The sequence below is a fragment of the Apodemus sylvaticus genome, chromosome 11 (genome assembly GCF_947179515.1).
Source record: "Apodemus sylvaticus chromosome 11, mApoSyl1.1, whole genome shotgun sequence".
NCBI lineage: Eukaryota > Metazoa > Chordata > Mammalia > Rodentia > Muridae > Apodemus > Apodemus sylvaticus.
The window spans coordinates 13,370,392-13,392,573 of NC_067482.1; the positions used below are offsets into that span (position 1 = coordinate 13,370,392).

General features: G+C 42.1%; 1 protein-coding gene across 1 annotated transcript in view; it reads right to left on the reverse strand.

The window, feature by feature from the left end:
* Positions 1 to 22,182, reverse strand: part of Fras1 (Fraser extracellular matrix complex subunit 1) — a 402,136-nt gene that overhangs the window by 129,155 nt on the left and 250,799 nt on the right. The window contains exons 22-29 of the mRNA XM_052198714.1: positions 22,002 to 22,148; positions 16,322 to 16,468; positions 13,737 to 13,877; positions 12,965 to 13,105; positions 11,293 to 11,433; positions 8,182 to 8,452; positions 4,231 to 4,315; positions 1,064 to 1,390 (exon numbers count right to left, since the gene is read on the reverse strand). Coding sequence (XP_052054674.1) covers positions 1,064 to 1,390; positions 4,231 to 4,315; positions 8,182 to 8,452; positions 11,293 to 11,433; positions 12,965 to 13,105; positions 13,737 to 13,877; positions 16,322 to 16,468; positions 22,002 to 22,148 — 1,400 coding nt within the window. The remainder of the gene's footprint in view (positions 1 to 1,063; positions 1,391 to 4,230; positions 4,316 to 8,181; positions 8,453 to 11,292; positions 11,434 to 12,964; positions 13,106 to 13,736; positions 13,878 to 16,321; positions 16,469 to 22,001; positions 22,149 to 22,182) is intronic.

The window sequence follows — 22,182 nt, forward strand, 5'->3', positions numbered from 1 at the left end:
GGATCAGCCACACAGTGGCCATCTGCCAGCTCTGCGGCACAATTAGCCTTCACACACTTCACCTGCCTCCTGCCTCCACCCCTGCTTCCAGCAGGAACAAGTTAGAACATGTGAGGTTCGGGGAAGGGCACCATCTTACCTTAATGACTGTTGGCGGGAAAACAGCAAGTGATTTTAAAGTATCTTCAGAAAACTCTCTTTAGCTAAGCACCCATAACATCTCTGTGATATTTAGAATGAAAAGCTAAAAGAATAGTGTTTCCAGCTTTACAACCATGAGGAGAAGCTACCTGGAGGAAAGGCCCTCCAAGGGAACAGAACCAAGCTTTGAGCAATGCTAACAAGAATGTTTGCTCATAAAAAGGCTAGCTTAGCTTCCCTTCCGATGTGACAAGCATCTTGTCTGCAGTGTCCAAGAACATCTTTTATTGAAGGTGGACAAAACTATACAGAATGGCTCTTGATTTATTTAAAAATTTCAGTGAGAGTAAGATTCTATTCAAAGCCCATGGTTTTACAAGTTATTATTGTTTGAATGAAACATCAAGTGAATGTTAAGTGACTAATACCACAGGTGCTCATAGACATGGCACAGCATACAGAGGTGGTGTGCCAGAGACTCAGAATGGGAAGCTTACTCCTGTGTGTCAAGACACCTCCTGTGGCTATCCAGTTTCTTCCCATTGTTTCAGCTTGGCCAACAGAAGGTTTGGACTTACTCCTTTCTATAAAGTCAGATAACTAGACAGTAAGGATCTCATTTCATGACCTGTTGTGAAAGGACACAGAAAAAGAGATGCCTTGGTCCCCATGATCATGGTCAGACAGGGGACAATGGGAAGGATGGACAGAACACAGTTTCATGGCCGCGGGCCAATGGAGAATCTTTCAGATCAACAGTGGACTTATCGAACTGTACTGACCTGATGATTAAGATGCTTTACTGGGACAAATGAATGAGTCCTTCATCACACCTAACTTTACGAGCATTGGCAAAATAGTTCCACGAGAAAACCTTAACAGGTAGACACAAGGAAACTGTAACCCTATGGCTGACACCTACCTTGGGCACATTCTTCACATGAAACAGTATATTTTGGAAGGAGTGTCCATCATCGGCCTGAAAGACTATAATATCAGATGTGCTGTCTGAGCCATCATGAGCATAGAGGAGGAGGCCCCTGGAGAGTTCATCCAGATGGAACTGGTAAACAGAGGCCGCAGGGGCTGGAGGCGTCTGGAGCAATTGGCCATGAAGGGGAGGGTCAAGCACATTCACGACCACATCCTGCGGGTTGTCATCATCCCGGATGTCAAGCAGCTGGGTGGTGATGGCTGCCCGCTCTCCTCTGCTGATGTGGAGAACCTCATTTCTCAGCACATACGGGGCCTGTGGCGTTGACGGAAAGCGGAAAGAAGAGCCATTTGATAGGTTAATGCAGCGGATAAGACAGCCGTGTGTCTAACCCGATTAAATTCCTTTAAGAAAAGTATGAAAGTGCCAACATATTCCATGACAGAATTATTTGTCAGAGGTATGGGGTGGGCCACAGTGACTGGGACAGTTCCATGCCTGTATATTCTAGAGGTTCCTCAAGCCATTTCAGAATCAGTCTTGAGTAAATTTAATCTCTAAGTGCTATTTGCTTCTAAGGCTCTACTTTCTCAGCCATCTTGGATTGTACCATCCCCCACCCCCACATTTGCAGAACATAGCTCAGTGTCACGAAACCTAATCAGATGTCTGAATCCAAGGCAGACTAATAGGAGGTACGTAATTTGGGAGGTAAACATTTGACTCTAGACCACACCGCAACATGCTGACTCAGTGACATAATCCCACTCTGAATCCATGTTATTACTAGTCCTCTTGGAAATAATTCTTCCAATTAGTTCACCCCCATCTCGACAGGGCCCCATCCCAATTCAGCTTATAAAACCAGACAAGATCCAAGATCCTGGCATGATAAGACAACCACCTTCCCAATTCCTATGACTCTGCTAACATAGCAAAAGTTAATATGTTTTCCTAAGATTTGTCAGCTTGTTCCTATTACCTTAGTGAGCAGACAAAATGTTCTTTCACAGAAATAAAAGTTAATGAACCACAGCAGAAAACACATGCACACGTACAAGCACATGGGGGAGAAGAGAGGAAGAGAGAAAGGGAGAGAGTGGGAGGGGAGTAGAAAAGAGAGAGAGAGAGAGAGAGAGAGAGAGAGAGAGAGAGAGAGAGAGAGAGAGAGATCAGCAAGCAGGCCAGAAGCCAAGGAAAACATTATCTTAGATTTTATGTTTGAAGTTCAACTGTCCAGGATTTTTCATAACACACTGCCTTCTACAACCCAAATGGCTTTAAAAAGCACACGGCACCCCACTCCCAGCTTCCTGGAAGTCACAATTGTCCATCAATGTAATATGTGACTAGTTCACCATTAAAATAATCACACAATGTTGCAGCTACTCCCAGGTGAGAACTCCAGCACTGTGTGTGAGTTCATATAGAGAAATGAACAGAACCTCACATTCCAAAACACGAAGGATCAAGGGTGATATTAAAGTCTATAAACAGAAAACATCATATCTTCTTACATAAGAAGACCCCAGGTCAACAGGACAGGTGAAATGCTACACATCCTTAAAATAACTAAAGATAGGTTAAACTTCTTTCTAGAATTCTATCTTCATAAAATCAAATTGACAAAGGCATATCATATAATGAATAAAACCAAAACATGCAATTATTTTTTGTTCACTTGACTGTGGAGAAACAAACAGAACCCAGGGGAGTATGGGGATGCACCAGCTCAGAGTAGAAGGTTTTTCCAGTTTCTATCCCAGGTCTTTCACTGACCAAGCTGTGTTGTCCCAGACAAGAAAATCTACGCAGAGCTTCTGAGTTTAAATATTGAAGCGCATCTACCTAAGCCACCAGGCCTCAGGACTGGCCCATGCTCCCAGCCACAGGTGTGAGCTTTAATTAAAGCAAGATTTAGACACTTAACTTAGGATCAGTTTCTAATCTCTCCTCAGCGACAATGTGTCTCTGATGTGACAATATCATTAAGAAGAGCTGAGGCAGGTATCCCTGTCATGTGGCAGTCACTGCTACTGCTTTATGCTCATGCGGTTACGCCATATCTGTGGTCAGTTTTACTTTGGGACTGAAGATATGAGCTTTGGGGCATCTTGTGTCTTGAAGATGATAGCTCATCCTATGGCTGTTCAGTGCATGGAGATAAATCTGCAAAATTAGTGTATCGTTAGATTAGTCATGCTGGCTTGCCTAGTGAGAATTCTCTCTGTGTGTACATGCATGTGAGTGCATGTGCCTGTGCTTGTGTGGGTATGTCCACTTGTGCATGTGAACATGTGCTTGTATGTGTGCACACATGTGTGTTTGCTCGTGTGCTTAGTGCACACACATGTGTTTGTATGTGCATGTGTGCACACACATGTGTGGGGGTGCTTGTATGAGTGTATGTGCACGTGTGTTCTTATTATTTTTGTACACTTCATCTGTTCACTTCCTCCAGTCCTGTGCTCAGAGTTTCTACCTCTTTATGAATTGTGGATCTGTAGGTACAACTTCTCAGGGTAGTGAGGAGACACGAATGTGAAGGGCTGTGTTCTTGAATTTCTTTGCCTCTGCAATGATTTCCTTGGGTCTATGTTTGACTCATGAGCACAATGACACTTAATTTAAGTACATTCCTAAGAGAACTGTCTAAGTACTAGAAGTACTATACCTCTGAGAGGGGACTATGGAGAGAAAATGAACTACCTAAGACCAAGAAAAACATTAGCAACCAGAGAAGTTTTAAGTTACTCTGGAGGTCTAATATCAAGCTTAGTTCAGCAACTTGGCAACAGGTAAGAGCCTAAAACACAGACTGTGAAGCCAGCTCTCTGGTCAGCTAGATCACTCCAGAAAAACTATCTAATCTCTGTTCCTTAATTCCCTCATCTATAAACTGGAGACACTATTTCACAGGATTGGCAATTCAACTGAGCATCGTGTGACATACAGACAGGGCAGAGATGCACAGGAAATTATTGTTAATGCTACTATCCAAAGAACCCAAACTTAATCAAAAAGCATTTCATAGTAAAACTACAAGAAGATCAACTCAGCTCCATCACTTTTTGTTGAGGTTTGAGGGACTCTGACTTGGTTCTTGGGGACCAGAGGACTCATAAACTTGTGCCATGGGGGGGCATTTTTATTACCTGTGTTGAAAATGCATGTATGTTGATCAGCTGTGGCTCAGAGAAGAATTGCTGGTCACTAATTTTCAAGGAAAAGTAGCCTTTCCTAAAGAAGTCCCCAAGGAAGAAAAGAAAACATGATCACTGTGTTAGTTTCTAGAAAGAAAAGGATTAAAATATTTTCAAGCTGTATTCATATAAAATTTCAGAACAAATCATTTCAGTCATACAATATCTGCATTGTAAATAGAAAGTACAAAAGATGAAACTAGTTAAAAATACTGCTCATGGGGATGGCTGGGTGGTTCAGTGGGTTAAAAGCATTTGCTATCTAAGCCTGATGACCTTAGTCCCTTGAATCTCATGGTAGAAGGAGAGAATTGACCTTGAAAGTCATAATACACATGTACCAGAAATCATGCACACAATACTCCTCTGACTTTTCTTTCACACACACACACACACACACACAAAGAGGGGGGAGAGAGAAATAGTAAAAATTTAGAAGTACTCTGTGTTCTAAGATCTCATTGTAACATTAAAATAACACAACTGGGGTAGGGTGTGGTGATACATGCATTGAATCCCAGTCTTATGGAGGCTGAAAGGTAGATCTCTGAGGTCAAGGCTAGCCAGCAAATTCCTGAACACTTAGGGCTACACAGAGAAATACGGTCTCAAACAAAACAAGACAACTATATTTATTTTATAGTTTTTAAAGATGAACACACATACACACCAGAAAAAAGTTATTTGTCAGGCCAAAGCAGGTTAGATAGTGGTTAGACCAAAGAACAGAAAGGAATCTTATATATTACAGCTCTATCAGACTTTAACGGCACCCCTAGACCAGCAATCCCTTCCCACACATCTTCCAAACTCTAGTGAGTGGGCCCCAACAACTTCTGAAGAGTTGGACTGCATACTGCCATTTCTCACTCCCTTCTCTCTCCTTCCACCCACTCACTGTGAATACAACTAAGAAGGGATGCTGGCTCCTCTGAGAAACTGGGAGTGGCCTGCCATCATGAGGTCTGACCACTTGACTATAGGTAGTTATCAACTAGTATGTTGAGGATGTGGAACAAGTCCAGCTGTAGGAGAGAGGGGAATGAGGCCTATGAACAGACATGGAACCAGAACTGCATCCTCTTTACATTTCCTAGTTCTAGTTCCTGGACTTTGAGCCACCTCTGTAGAGTTAGGTTAGTCTTATTATTTTGCTTAGTAAAAACTAATTTCTACTTGTAACCAAAGAGACCCATTGAAGGTTCACGCTGCTGTGGATTGACTTCCTACCATAGACATCTAATAGCTTTAGACCTGGTTAGGAGGGAAGGCAGATTACTGTCTTTAATGACCAACTAAGCACAGCTCACTGCGAACTGGTGAAATCTGTGATCAGCACTTTATAGGAGATTTTAGATTCTGATCTATTTGGGCACCCACTGTCTTAAAGGTTCTTTAAAAGGTATTCTTGGAACTAACTACCTTTACATCAAATAGGAGGGCAGAGATGGAAAGCAATTTCAGAAATGAAACACTACATAGTGTGTTTCTAGTCACATGACATTTTAGAAAGGGGAAAACTGTGGAGGTGAAAAACCACATCACAGTTGCCAGGGACTGGAATGAAGGAAGTAACTCTTGTTTTTAAAGGAAATCAGAGGAGGGCTGATAAAACTGTTTTCTATCTTGACTAGGATTGCAATAACAACATTGTATACACCTGTTTCTGCTCATGGAACAGACACTTTAATATAGATTTTCATTCTAGCTCTGTAAACCAAGCATTAGAGATGTTCTTGCTTGTTTTCCAATCTCTTCATTTCCCTTTCATTTCCATTTCAATCCTGCCCCTCCCTGGTTCCTTCTCTAAATTTCAAGAGAATGAAACTAGTAGAATCAACAATCCAAACAAAGAAGGAAACAACTCTTGGTGGTCAAAGTCCCACTAAGAGTGTTACTGGCTGACGTCCCACTAAGAATGTTCAGTCTCTTCCTTTATCCTAGTTGCTCTGGCTACTGTTACAGACTGGCTTTTACTACACAAGAGTATTCTAAGCACAAAGAAAGTCCATTCTCAAGAATTCTTATCTTAATCACAGTCAATATTTTCATGAAAACATAGAGACACACAAGTGTACATCAGATCGACTCTCATTTTTGTTTGAGACACCAATAATTTTACGTTTTTATCTGCCTCTTCCAATATCATTTTTACAATTTTTATCATTTCAATGTTTGATTTTTTTAGATAAAAAAAAAGAAGTATTAAATGGGATGTTTGCCCCAAGAAAAAGTACTGCAAGAATTACTAAACTGCTGACTTTTATTCCATTTAAGGGTGCAAAGGAAATTCTGCAAGAAATGGGTGACATGTAGAAAAAGCTAAATAGGAAGGTTAACTTCGATTATCTATAGAACTCTGCATTTTTCCACAAGTGCGCAAAGTAAACACATAAACTCTATACTTACTGTAATTTCAACCAAAATAAGTACATGTTGTGAAGAAGGATTTTGGGGAGTGCCTGGATGGCATGAAACACACCACAGCAGGGTGTGGTGCTGTACAGTCATCCTCACCCCCCCCCCCAGGACAGGCATGGGCTTGCTATTGCTAGAATACTGGGGAGGCAGAAATCATTGTAGCTAAAGGTAAGGTCTGGTAAGTCATAGAGTGTTGGCTTGGAGTAGCAGCTCAGTACTTATTACTTATACTCTCATCTCAAGTCTGCAGAATGGGAACATAATATACACAGTTCATGTGAAGTGCTTTACCTAATGCTTGGCTCAACGGGAGCAGTCAGTAAATGTTAGTTGTTCTTGTTCCTATGATTCAATCAGGGCAGAGTACTGAAATCATCAGCTCTGAACTGTAATAGAGAAACTGCCATCATTTTTTTCCTATGTATCTTTTAGGCTAAATATCAATCAATCGCTGGGTGGTGGTGGTGCACGACTGTAATCCCAGTGTGTGGGAGGGAAAGGCAGGTGGATTTCTGAGTTCCAGGACAGCCTGGTCTACAAAGTGAGTTCCAGGACAGCCAGGGCTACACAGGGAAACCCTGTCTCAAAAAAAAAATCTAAAAAATTTATATATACATACATACATGCCTACATATATACATACATATATATATATATATATATATATATATATATATATATATATATATATATATATATCATTCAATCAGAGCAACAAGAGAAACACCCACGTTTCATGTTGACAGTGGAAATATTCATGCGTTCTTATCACTGATTCATTGGCTGCAATCCCTTGTCCACACACAGTCTATGGCGAGCTATCCAGGCCAACTAAGTAGACCAGGGTGACAGAGAATGCATCTGGCTGATCTTAAGGGGTCCATGCCATGGTTTCTGTTAGTAGATTTACTCTGCTAATTATCATGCTATATTTGCTTTGGATCTTGCTAATGTTCAATTCCATTCTGGAGGCATACATCAGCCAGGGTAGGGAAGAAAGCCAGAAGTGTGTGTAGCACCAGAGGAAAACTGGATAAGGCTTTAAAATTAGCCACAATTAATCTCTTAAAGTGGATAATAAAAAGCCAGTGTGACTCTAAGATTTCCTCTCAAACTCCAGGAGTCAAAGGACACTTGGACAAGCCAGTCTTCCCTCCTTTACAGCCCATGACTCCCTAACATTGCCCTCACGTGGAGGAAGCATCTGGGTCTATATAAGTTTGGTTTCTGTGGATCCCAAAACCTGGGTAATTATATGCAGAATTTTCCTGTCACATCAGAGAATTATCCATAATTATATGATAAAATGAAAATGTCTCAAACAGAAGCATACTCTCAAAGCAATTACAGGGAACGATGACAGGCAGCCAGAAGCATTTGTGGAATATTGATCTTCGCCGATGGGAAGGGATGGCTATTAAGAAAGAGGTTGGGGGTGGATAGGCTGAGAAAGAACAGAATGGAACAACAGGACTGTCTCACCTGAGCTTCTCTTTGCTGTGCACAAAGCGTACTTTCTTCTCATTCACATCTTTCCAACTAAAATGGCCAGCCTTCTCCAGCTGGACCTCCTTGCCATTTCTTGAGAGCAGCAGCTGACCATTGGTGGGTGTGCTTACAACGTGGAACAGCAGGTCTTCCACTCTGCCATCCTGGTGTTGGATGTTCAGGAGAGAAAAGTCCAATGGCTTCATTGAACCAATTCCAAGGGTCAAGGAGCCGTTCACGTGAAGACTCGGAGTGTACACTTTGCCTAGAAAATGTATGAACCTAAAGGTCAGACTTGTCATAGTCACTAATTGGATTCCATGTATTGATTTTAAAGAAATAGGCCTTTAATGCTAATCCAGAGGTACCCAGAGGAGATGTAGGTTATTCTCCAACCAGCATCCTTCTACCCTGAGGAGTCTCAGCTAGATACCCATGAGAATAACTAAGGCTTAGATGGAAGAGTTCAACTGTACACTTGTTGAAAGACAATATAGAAAAAAAGTTAATGAAAAGCTAGCAATTATTTCTTAAGTATGTCAAAAGAGTATAAGATTAAAAGAAAAAAACAATTTAATTGGCATCATTAAAATTAAAAAATGTTTGTACTTCAAAACACCAATATAAAAGGACAACATCTAGAATGGGAGAAGATGTTTGTAAATCCTCAAGCTGGTGGGGGAGGGTAGAGGTTGGGGGGGGGGGGAAACATATAATCAGTTCTTATATCTCAGCAACGAAAGGCAAAACTGAGAATGCATTAGAATTTGAATGAGCTTTTCTCTGAAGAAGCTCTATATACAAAAGGCCAATAAGCAAGCAAACAGTATCTAAGATTAGTCACCAGACTGGAAATCAAAACCTCAGTTATATGAAGAAAGCATCACCTCTGCTACAATAGGTAATAATAATTGTTGGCAAGATGTGACGAAATGAGAGTCCACACAGATTGCTGCTAATTATGTAAAACAGGGCAATAGGAAATACAGTTGGCCAGTTCCTCAAATAAAATCTAGCATGTGACCCAATGATGCTGCTGTTGACACCATGGAGAATTACAAGAATATGCCTACACAAAGGTTTGCCTGTGGATGTTCACAGAAATGGTACTCAAAACAAGCAAAAAGAGAAAGCAGCTGCTAAAAACGTAAACAAAGGCTGGGCAATGTGGCTCAGTGGCAGAGGACCTGCCTAGCGCCTATGGGTTCAACGTTCAGTTTCAAAAACAAACACACATGGAGGTGAAGAAGTAAACAGATCCAAACAGTGCAATGTATCCATAAAGTATACTCAGAGTATCCACAAAGATGAGAAGGGATGCCGCCAGGAGCAGGCTCTAACGTGGATACACCTTGACATTCGAGCCAGACATGGAAGCCAGACATGAAAGGCTGTATACTGGGTGGCTCTATTGATGTGAGGTGTCTAGAGCAGGCACATCTACAAAGACAGAAAGTAAATTAGTGATTGCCAGAGGCTGGAGTGACAGGGAAATGAACAGACGCTGCTAAAGGTTATAAAGTTTCTTTTTAGGCTGATGAAAATGTCCTGGAATTAGGTGTTGGTGACTCTTACATGACTTTTTGATGATACTTTAAAAAAAAAAAAGTCACTGTGAATATAGTTTAAAGGATAGAAATTTTTGTATACTTTATATCTTAATAATTCAAATAGGGATTCATATAGGGATCTTTCACAGTAACAGGGATGCTATTGCTAAAGATCCTGAATTAGATGCTCTGAGATGGGTCTCATTAATTTTATAGACTCCCAGGTAATGTTAATGAGCTGGTGGTAGGTTTGAAAACCGCAGTCTTTTCCTGACACACATATCACATCAGAAGCAGCTGGAGTAAGCGAAGAGGCAGGCATCTGACGCCATCGCTAGAAGAGTACCAGTTAATCCACAGGGCAATGGCTCAGAGTCAGAATTCATGGGAAGTACACACAATGTGTCATAAAAGTTTGATCATCTCTGTCCACACGAAACACTGGATGAGTTGGGAATGGTGATATGGAATCGAACTTTTTTCCTGTAGTGTAGTTTGTCAAGTCTTTGTCTGGCTGCGTGTCTTTCTACAACCAGGTCAAAGGACAACTTTGGGATGCCAAGTTTCATGGTGGTGACTCCTACATAAAATTATCCTAATGAAAGTGAAATCCACTTCCCTAAGTTGATGTGTGCAGAATCCCAAGAATTGTAAGCTGACTCACAAGCACTTGTAGTTCCCAAGATCTCAAATACAGGAATCCAGAGATATACTATTATTTTTCTTTAAAAGATTTAATCTCTTTAGAGATCAAAGATATAGAAACAGACTATATATTGGGCTTTCAGCATGAAAATAAGTCCCATATTAGTGCTGGGGCTGGGGCTTAGGGGTGGAATACTTGTTTACCATTTGTGAAACCCTAGGATTAATCTCTGGTACTATCAAGAAATAAAAATAACAAAGTCATCATATTATTTATTAACAAAACCCCAGGAGCTCTCAACCTTGGGGCAACTCTCAAGTTTTACCTACCCCAAAAGAAACTTACAGAGTTCAAAATTGGGCTGAATTTAAATTAATTTCTCTTTAATTTTTAAAAGGAGATGTCTGTTCTGTGTTGGGAGAGATTTCCTTGCAGAACACCTTCCAATCAATGCACTTCAAATATCTGCAATGAATGCACCAGCCTTCTCACACTATTCATTTAGAACTCTTCTCCACTTTTTGTATAAGATGCACTATGGCTCGTTGGCAGCATTAGCTATAGAGTTTACATGAAGACAATGTGTTAGACATGTAATATGTATGTGATTTTCTAAAGCATGGCTGCCATTCAAGAACATACCAAGGTTTACATCAAATTTCTTATCTGATAGTTATGACTTTTAAGGTACAGAGCACTTCTGTTTTCATCCCAAGATCAAAGAAATCAAGAGTTAGATCTTCTTAACTGCCTATGTTCTACAAATAGTGCCTTATGTAACACCAGGGGTCTCTGCACAATAGGAATGCTGAGTTTTATGTAACAGATGTTTACTGTATCTGGAGATGCATCATTTGCACAGAGATATGACTGGTAATATCACCAGACTTCCAGCAGAGATGATCTTACCAGTGCAGGTTTCGTTAGATGAGTGGCCAGAGAAACCAGGGACACAGGTGGGCATGCAGAGGCCACTCTTCAGAAAGAAACCGTGGTCACATAAGTGACACCGATCTTTGTGGCTGCACTGCAAGCATCCCCGAGGGCAGGCTGTGGGAAAGAAGACACTAATAAGGCCCAACCAAGCACATCTCCTGGGAGAACCACAGTGGAAATAGAAATACTGTAACCAGAAGAGCCAAAACCAGCAATGGATGAATGCTCGCCATGCTGTAACAAGAGAATTCAGTTTCCTTGCTAATATTTATAGGAAGCTGATCTCCCCCAAGGAGGAAACGGAATAGCAGGATCCACACTTCAACTCATGCAACATCTTCTAAAGAACACCTCACATGGATATATGTTCTAGAGAGCCTACTGACTTGTGAGAGATGGCATTTAGGGAGACTAAGAGCACAGGTTCCTCTGAGATACCATTCCTTCTCTGCCCCTTACCAACTGTGACCCTGAAGTGCCTTTTACAATCTGGACTGCTTGTTCTTGTTTTAACAATAAGGGTTGAAATAGTGCCTAATACAGACAGGAGTTTGGACGATTACACGCATTACAGTCTGAAGGGCCAGGCAGACCAGGAGGGCTCATCTGTTCTTCCATACCACAATTATTACTGTGATAGCCGTGTCACCTGAGAATGAGAGTAGTGACTATACGTATTAACCTCACCCAGAGAGCTAGCTCTTAAAAGAACCATAGGGCTTTCTTCTTCTTTTGATCAAGTTAATAACCCTTGAAAGACAGAGTGCTCCGTGTTCTCTTGCCCTGCTTCCTTGGCTGGGATTTATTATGGTAGAGCTATTAGTTCAGTGTTAGGGCCTTACACAGAAATCAGAGACCTAGGGCTCAATGTGTTGCCTTAACTCTTCAAAGTTGTGTTGGTTTTCATGCTTATAGAACAGGATTCTCTCTGTCTACTATGTTTCACCAAGTTATTGTGAATATTAAATGAGACAATAGAGATCAAGACAATGTAGAGAAACATAAAACTCAATGAGTTTTCCCCAAAGCACTTAGGAAAGACCCAAGTTACCTGTGCTTCTTAATGGCATTATTATTCAATGCCAAGTATTTTCTCTAGTGGATGCACCTAGCAACAGGTTTCAATAGGAGTGGGAGCAGGTAGGAATTAGTCTGACATGATTCCATAGATAAGGTTAAGACTTTGGGCTTAACTTCAGTCTAGTAAAAAAGTACCAGTATTTTTCACTACCTGATTGCTCAAATCCTATTCCTTAAGGATATAATATCAATACTGGGGTCGTGAGTGATTTAGTCAAGACACTGAACGTTCTATATTCATACCAATATAGCTGATCCACTTTTAATGGGTACTTCACAATCATCCAATATAAGCCTTGCATTCCATAAAATGCTGGCTCCGTTTCTACAAAGACCTTTAGGAACAATATTGATTTGTACAAGAGAATTATTGGTCTGGCTTCCTGTATTCTATTTAACCAGCATTTGGCATATGTACACGGGAAGCAATCAATGACTTAGGTCAAGCTCACTGACTTTTATTCTGCTTCTACGTCAGATGGTATTGGTTACCTGAGAATCAGTGCAGACGACTCGCTGACTGCCCCAAGTTCTTCCCAAAACACTCAGCAAAGACCCAGCTTACCTGTGCATTTGTGTTTGGTATGATCTGCAAAGTATCCTTTCCCACATTCTTGGACACACTGGGCTAGGAAGAGGAGAAATGGCTCCTCACAGCGGGTGCACTCATGAGGACCCTGGCACTGGAGACAGTGGCTGTCACAGCCTGAAAGACAAATGTCAAGTCAACGGGAGCCCATGGAGTTCTTTCCATGTGAGCTCTGGGCACTTATGGCAAAGGTCATTGAGAAATGGGATTCATACACTAGACAAGTGTGTCAGTGAGAGTGAGGGAGCCTGGATCCCAGGTGTGCCTGCTGTACCTCAGCGGAGGCCTTGGGGCTAGCCTCTCTATCTTTACAAACCATGAGCTTCCTATGTCTCAGAGGTGAAAATACCATCCCAAACTCATCCCAGGGAGTTTGGATCAGATTATGGAAAATACTAGACAAACAAAAAAATAATTGGCAGACATTTATTTTTACTGTAATTACTTGTCAGTTTTCTGGTGGTTCAGATTCCTAGGTATACAAAGCTTCCCATCTTGAGAACAGGATTGTTAAATGTTTAAGGAAATCTAAACTTAATGGTTCAAAGAAATGTTTGTGTGGCCATTTAACTTTATGGCTGCCATATTGATAGCAGATTTTAGCTTGTGCTCTACTAGGGCATGGGAAAAGGGAAAGGAAATTATCACCGATAGCAGAGACATCCCTGAGGAAGGAAACCAGGAGGCGTAGAAAAGCCAGAACAAAACTTTGCCATGGGCTCCTTAAAAGCCAGAGGCTGGCACTTACGCTTGCAGGAGCCGGAGTCCCGGTAGTGTTGTGGTAAGCACTGCTCCACACATGCACCGTCCTGGAGAACATAGCCATCCATGCACTGCAAGCAGTCTGTCGGAAGAGGTCCAGTACAGGCGTTGCAACTCCAGTCACACTCTAGAAAGAAAGCCTACGTTAGAACAGCTTCCATTCTGTCTTTCAGCAGTCCTAGCAAACGATTAGGAGGCGTCTGTAGCTGTGAGGGGTAAATTGAGGACAACCCAAGAGATGTCAGATAAGAGAGCTGTAAAGAGGCCCCGGCTTGTAGACCTTTAAACGCCTCTCGAAGTTCAGCATTTCCTAATTGTGTCAGACACAGGCATGCACAAGGAGCAGCCCAAGCCTGTTGCAGAGCCTGCTTGTCAACAGGGCTTCTGAAGAGCCGGATCAACCTGGCTTTATTCCGCCGGCACCTGAGTACTTCAGCCTTGTGCCAGCCTAGTTCTTTATGCCAGACCTATCCTAGGGAGCAGGTTTGCCCCACAGGCCTAACCCTGACCTCCTCCAAATAACCAGAGATAGCAGAGACATAGATAGCTAAGAATGCTGCTGTCATGACACCAGACTCATTAGAAGCCTAATGGGGACAGTGTGGCGGAAAGAACAAACAATGTATAAAGGAGCTCTCCAGAAAGCAGGGGATTACTGGACAGTGGAAGACCTCATTTAGGGCAGAACACACTAGTTTGGATGCTTCTCTATTCAACAAGCACCTGTAAGGACACAGTTCACCGCATGGGAAGAACTTAAAGTGGGACAAGGAGCTTTTGCTGCAGTAAGGGCAGCCTAGGATGTGAACCTCAATAGTTCAGGGACATTGTTAAAACTTTCGTCAGGCTCAGCCTCAGAGCCATTGAGTTGGGAGTCTTGGTGGCTAGGGCACAGGGAAGCAAGCTACTACTGTCCTTGGCCTTGCTGTTATAATCATGATCATGTTTGTAGCTGGTGGTTTTGATGTCTCAGAAAACACTCATCCAATTAGAGAGCTTATGTTTGAGAATGTTCTAGGTGGTCTTTTTTTGAGGGGGAGGGGTTACCTGGGCGATGGGAAGGCATAGCCTGGTGAAGTACGTGAGTTTTGAAGTTGTGCAAGGCTATCATTTGGCTGCTTATCCTCTCCATTTCCTACCTCTAGAGGCCTAATAAAAGATACAGTAGTACCGGTGACCCGAGTCCACTGGAAAGAAACTGAAACAATGACTGTAAACAATTAGCACGGAGTCTGGAGAGTTCAGTGATAAGTATGTACTTAGGATCTGCGAGTCCCCAGCTTCAATCACAATAACTGATGGCGTGTATTGCCCAGTATATAGTAATAGCTCAATAGAGGTCTGTAGAGAAACTGCTTGTCTTAGAGAACTTATTTCCACTGAAGGCCCATTTTCCTACCCAGCGATAAAGCTGGAACAACTCATCTTTTCTCTCCCTTCATGCAGTATTGCTAAGTCCTTGGGTAGCAGGTACATGTGCAAGTTTGTACGTGTGCTCTGGAGGTTTATAACGTTAATCTACTTCATTTATTCAGTTGAATCAGTCCTGAGGGAGAAATGACTGAAAACCAGCACAGTTATGAAATCATTTATAACATGGAGGATCTGAGAGAACCTTGTTTTTCACCACAGACTGACAGTCCCTGGTTAGAAAGAAAGGAACAGAAAAGCTCCTGTGGTTATGAACACAGAAGACCACCTAAGTTGACAACCAAGTAGTATTTCATGGCATGGAAACTGTGTAATTTTGCAGAGGCTGAGAACTTCTAGAGTTTGCTTGACATTTGACCTCTGTTTCTGAGCTGGACCTCCTCCAGCATAACCAGAGTGTTAAAATGAAATATGGTGAGATGCTAGCCTAAGAGGAGGCAAGGAAAACAGTCAACCCCTGTTCTCCCTCCGCCGCCCCCCCCCTGGGCTGAGCTCTGCCACAGGAATTCCAGAAACTGGTAGACTAGGAAATTATATTTGGTATTTTCACTCACTTGAGGATACTAAGTAGAGATAAACAATTCAGATAAACAATTCAGACATAACTCTCGACTTCATTAAGTTTCAAGTCTTGCAAACGAAGGCGGCAAATGCAAACTCTCACTGGCCCCAGTATAGAGAGAACAGTAAGGACTGTCATAGGGCAGGGACAAGAGCTATGCAGTTCCACCTACAGTTGTGCTCTACTGATATAAACCAACTATTAACAGATTCCTGAAATTTTCAAAAGAAACAGAACATGAAAATCTCAAGGTTTATATGTGATGTGTTCCTGTGTGAAAAGAGATAACTGAAACTTCGACACATCAGAATAGTAGGCTAACCAAGGAAATACAATGGAAGGGTTTATTTGTCACTTGCTACCTCTGGTCTATTTACCAATGTGAGATATAATGTTGGGCGATTTGAAGGAACTGAAATCGTTTGTCCAACGGAAGCTTAAGTGCACACATACTTCATGGTTGCTGTACTCCCGAAAGCAAAAATCATCTGACGAAAGTGTTTACTCAAGAAGGGTGTCTAGAATAAAAGAACATCTCTGAATAAAAGAATCCTCGCACAGTCCAGGAAAAGCTTTACCTTTGCAGGTCCTGGTGGCAATGTCGAGATAGTACTGGGGGGCGCAGCTCTCATACTGGCAGTCCCCAAAGAGCAGGACCTTGCTTGGATCTCGGCAGGAGGTGCAGCTGCCCTGCGAATCACAGCTTCTGCAATTCACGTTGCAGGCTGCGTGGTGAAGAGGACAGAGATGACCACATGATTACAGCCACACATGGAGAGGCACTGAGCAAATCTAGACACATGCTGCGAGGGAGCAGAGCCCCGCCCCAACCTGCCTTTTAATCGTGGCCCATAACCTTCTTCTGTGAGCAACGGACACAGAAAATACTAGTTTTGTTTTCTAAAATAGAAAAGGGCAATCCGTTTTCCCAAAGATGTATATAAATCCAAGAACAAGAATCCCACATTCAGATTGTTCTGTAATTCAGGAACAGAATTCATACTCAGAAGAAGAGTACTGGCTTTATTTGATCATTACTTAGGAAATCAACCTCTCCCTGTCATTTATGATACAGATACATAGGACTTTTAGGTGACAACTTTATTGTGGAGGTTGTGAAATCCTGCATTTTAAGGCATTGGACGTAGGTGTGACCTGGTTTATTGGCTTACCCAGCTGTAATTCTCCACAGCCAGGCACATAATTGAGGTGTTGAGGGCAGATGCCCACACTGGTGTGCTGTCATCTCTCCAGTGGAACAACTCTCGTTGTTCCTTCTGCTCAGTTATCCATGTTGGGAACCTTGGAGTCTCCTGATTCTCTTTTCTTTCACCCAGATCTAGTTGTCTGCTGAGTCCTAGCTGCTCAATCTCTCCAACAAAAATTAGAAACTTCATGCTTTTCTAATGTCCACAAGTGGAGATGAATCAAAGCTACTATCTCCACTGCTGGAGTGCTCTCAGACAGTCCTCCCTGCTGGAATGCTCTCATATAGTCCTCCCTGTTGGAGTGCTCTTATACAGTCCTCCCTGCTTGGGTGCTTTCATACAGTCCTCCCTGCTGGAGGACTCTCAGTCTTCCCTCCTGGAGCTCTCTCATATAGTCCTCCCTGCTGGAGTGCTCTCATACAGTCCTCCCTGCTGGAGGACTCTCATATAGCCCCCTGCCTTTCCCAAATCTGACCCACTTGCAACCCCCTCTCCTGGAATCCACCAGTGGGGCTTTTATTAATATTATCCTAATTTTTCTTAAATCCTAAAAAGGTTCTGGTCGGCATTTCTACAAATCGTGTTTCTCTACCTCTCTCCCTTCCACTCTTGCCTGGAAATCCTGAATTCCCTTTATGTAGTCACCAACTCTCTTATCTCTTGCTCTCCTTCTGCCTTGCCTTCCAGAAAGCCTTTCTGGACTCTTCATTCCAGAACACTTTCCCAGATACAACTTTTTATAGCACTTCTTTGGCCTCCACGGACACATCTACATTCATATATGTGCACACATAAACCCATCAAAATATATGCAGATACATGTACCACACAGAAATAAAATAGATCCCAAAAGCTGTGGATTCCCTTGAAGAAAGTTGAGATGTGTATTCAAAAAAAAATGGTTGGTATATTTCTGATTTTGGTAAACTTAATATCCCTAGTAAGATATTACAAATATCAAGACATAAGGTTTTATTTGACCATTATTTTTAAATAATGACTTTAAAGAAAATAATGACTCATGACATTTTAATATGCCACATTTATACCAATGTAAGGAAACATGTCTAGTTATATCTTACAATTTATGCAATAAGAATTCAGGTTTTTTTTAAGTAGAGGAAATAAACTAGAAGTAACCAAGCGAAATAGGCAGAACTGAAGAAGGGCCAGAAATGAAAGTAACCTTATACAGACTGAGCAGGTTGGACTCATGTATTTTGAAGTGTGTGTGTGTATGTGTGTGTGTGTGTGTGTACTTGAATCTTGGAAGAAGGTGCAAAGATATGCATACACCATATGTATGTAACAACAATGAATGAAAAAAGGTCTTGAATTTGAAAGAGAGCTAAGATGGGAATATGGAATGGTTTAGAGGTAGGGAAGGGAAGGGGAAATTAGATAATTATATTATAGTCTCAAAAATAAATAATTACAAAAAGAAAAGTCACACCTTTACACTCTTAAACCAACTGAATGCACCCAGGAGGAGGGCAGTGGTTTAGATAGCAGTCCCTACAGGCAAACCTCCTGAGCTAAATTTGGTCAATCAAAGGCTTAATGCCAATTAAAACTCTAACATGGCTACCAAAGATGCTGACCACACATGCTGAAGCTGAGAAGCCTCTGTTCACCTCAGCACATCTTGGACCGTCCTACTTGACCAGGGGCTGCACAGTGAGATCCAACTGCTTGGGCTCACAGGCCACTTCCCTGTCCTGATATCAGAGGATTGGGTGTGGCTTCCTTCCATGGATGTCCATGCTCCTTTCTCTCTCGTCAGTCTGTCATTCCTTCTGGGGATGTACAATTTAGCTCCTTTAGTGACTACAGAAGGAGTAGATTTATGATGAGTGCTTGGAACCTCCAGAGGACTTCGTGGGGTACGTAGAAGGAAGTGGCCATTTCACAGGAAGAGCAGGTGCCACCATCTCTGCACCAACCTCGCCCTCTTCTTCCTTTCCAAGCTATCAGCAAATGGCTGTGTTTGTCCATCACATGATAGTCCCACACATGCCACAGCCCCTTAGGTCTTCAGCGTCCCTCACCTGCCAGAGGCGTGTGGCTGGGTGCTCTTTTATAGAAAGGTACATCCTGATGCAGCATGCTACTGGGACCTTACTGGGAGAGAGAGCCAGTTCTCGGAAGCTGAGCTAGTCATCCCGGAAATCATTAAGAGGAGCAGATATATACTATCAGTGTCTTTCATAAATGATTGAGGGATCGTATAGCATGTGGAAGCATGTGGAACTCACACAGTCTCTTAATATGCAATCCAACTTGGGTCTTAGCAATGCCCATCGCCTCTGCTTTAACACTCAACAGGCTCCAGCTTTGCCCAGAACAAAGTCCAAAAATGACTTAGTCACACAAGCTGGAAGGCAAACATGTGAACCAGGGAGAGGGCTGATTCTTTTATTTCTCCATAGAGATGCTCTAGAGCCAATCAGAAAGAACACTCCAACAGGGGAACTGACTTCTGTCCCTCACCACCCCTGCTCTGGGCACAAGGGTGGTTCAGTTATCTCTAGAGCTCTCCTATGGCTCCAAAGTATGGGTCAAGTACCACGCAGTTTACTTTTCAAAGTTCCTACCTCATCTGGTTACTCTTAAATTCCAGAGCTAAGAAAGTACACTTCCCAAACACTTCTGAAACGAATTTGTACATTCCATATTCCTGAATTTCTTTAGAAGCATATTGATCGATGCCTCCTAGAGCACTGGTTATAATTCCTCAATAGCTCTTTATTGTACCGTTTCTCAAACTGGCACGCTATAATAGGCTCTAATGGTGAGCGCACAAAGGCCATAGCTGATGCTTTTTTATGTGTTTCACATAATAGAGACTCAGTCCAATTTAGGGGCTTATTTTAGTCAGTTATAGAAAAGGAGAAAACTTAAAGACGAGAGTTAGGAGAGTCTTAATTCAATGGAAACACTCTAAGAAATCCTATTTACACAGCAGCACAGCAGTTTGTGCCTGGCCCTCCCCGCAGCAAGGTGAAGGCTTCCCCAAGGAAAAGGACTTTGGTGCAGCAAGCTTTTGTCATGTATTCTGCCCACGACGGATTCTGATTAGTTATTTGGATTTCTATTTCTGCGATTCTGGGGCTGCAAGGATCCTCATAAGTCTAAGTCCCCATTTCTCCACCAACAAATACTCTTGCTCTTCAATAGAAATGCAAGCGCTTCCTTCCTGCCTCTGCTGCATTCTAGAATGTGCCGGTTCTGGCAGACAGCTGATATATACCACACCGAGCTTTTGTTACAAATGCGAGGAAATCTTCCCGTTACTTCAAAAGAAGTTTCTATCTCCAGTACTTCAACAGATGATTCAAAATCCTGGGTTTTATATAACTTTGCTACAAATGCAAATGCTCATACACAAATCAATGAACCAGCAAGGGCATCATTCTTCCTGTCTGTATCTATAAAAGTATCTTTCATTGCGAGGTTAGCTTTTCATTCCGGATGGGCTTGATAACAGGAACTACTCTAGGGTGAATGAAATCTCGCTGCTCTCTGCTAGGTCTGTGTTAAGTGCTATAGTAGTAGGATGTAGCTACTGTTGTAATTCCCCTACTGCAGCTTGAATGAGACATGGCTTCCACAGGCATACATGTTTGGACATCTGGTACCCAGCTGGCAGTTTTTCTGGAAAGTTGTGGAACTTTTAGGAGGTGGAGCCTCATGGAGTCAGTGGATCGCTGAGACTGGCCTTTGAGGCTTTACAGCTCAGTGCTACTTCCTGTTCACTCTCTGCTTCCTGGATGTAGATGCACTGCAAGTAGTCAGCCTTCTGTGTCTGTCACCATGACTTGGCTACCTGTTACACATCTTCTCCCTCCTGAGGGACTGTATTACTCTGGAACTATAAGCCTAAAGAAGCCCTGTCTCTTCCTGTTGCTTTTTCCAGGGCATTTTTATCACATCAACAAGGTAAAGACTAAGACAGTCCTCCTTAATAGAAAGACATTGTTGTCAAAGGTGACTTGCTTAAGGCCATAATGCTGTTAAGTGATGTTAGCACTTCAACTTTGAGAGTCCCCCCCCAACCCTACAGATGCCCCAAAGCCACTAGTCTATAATGCCTTCAACATGAGAATTCCTACAACATAAAATTGAAATATAACTACTGTATTTGTTCACCATGATTTTCAAAGCTATAACTAATATTTAAGGGGCTATTTATATTTATTTTATTTATATAGTGATTTCTTACATGCCTGTATAAAGATTACATGTGTACAGTACCTTTGGAGGCCAAAATAGGACATCTAATCTTCTGGAAATGAAGTAAGAGATGGTGGTAAGCCATCATGTGAGGAACCCCATCTATGTCCTCAGCAAGGACAGCAGAACAGTTTGTCCCTGAAGAACCAGCTCTCTAGCTGTAGGACAGTTTTTTGAGTGACTTATAGAAATGAAAATAATGTGAGCAGCCTCAGCCTTCACCTGTGAGGAATGCCTAATTGTTTTCCAGATCAGTCCTTTCTCTAATTTATCCAAACTCTTTATGTCTTATCCGGTGTCATTAATTATAATCATACTTGTTTGAGATGGCATTTACACATGTAATTCTTGTATAAGAAAAAAAACAAACCTAGACTAGTGGGAAGAAGCAGAAATATTTAAATGAGACACCGTGCATGCTATCAGTATCAATAGATAAATGTAGAAGATAAATTAAGTCCATTGATGAGCCTTGTACATGGACTTTGTACCAGCATGGGCTCCTTTCTCTGCTCAGGAGGATCAAAGGACTGGATTACTAAGAACCATGAGGATGAAACTGACAAACACTTGTGTATGAGATAATGGAAGGGGAGAAGGCAAATGACTTAGCCAAGCTACTTCTTAGAAAGCCAAGCACCTCGAACGGGGGCTGCTATTTAAGCCACAGTCTGCTAATGGCACCCATATTGCCTTTGAAGGTTAGCTTACTTTCTTATATTAACCAAAGGCCATTGGAAGAGAAGGTGGAGTAAGAACTTCACATTCCTTCCAAAGGCCCAGAAAGGCAAGAGAGGAGACCGTCCATCAAACTTACGCTGGCAAACTTGGTTATCATCCAGGTAATGGCCAGGGAAGCAGGTGGTACTACAGGTACCAATGTGGGTCAGAACCAGACCAGAGTCACAAGAGGAGCAGGAGAAAGGTCCACTATTCTGACAGCTTCTGCAGGAGGAATGGCATCCTAGAGAGGGAAATGAGGCATGAGTGAAAACGAT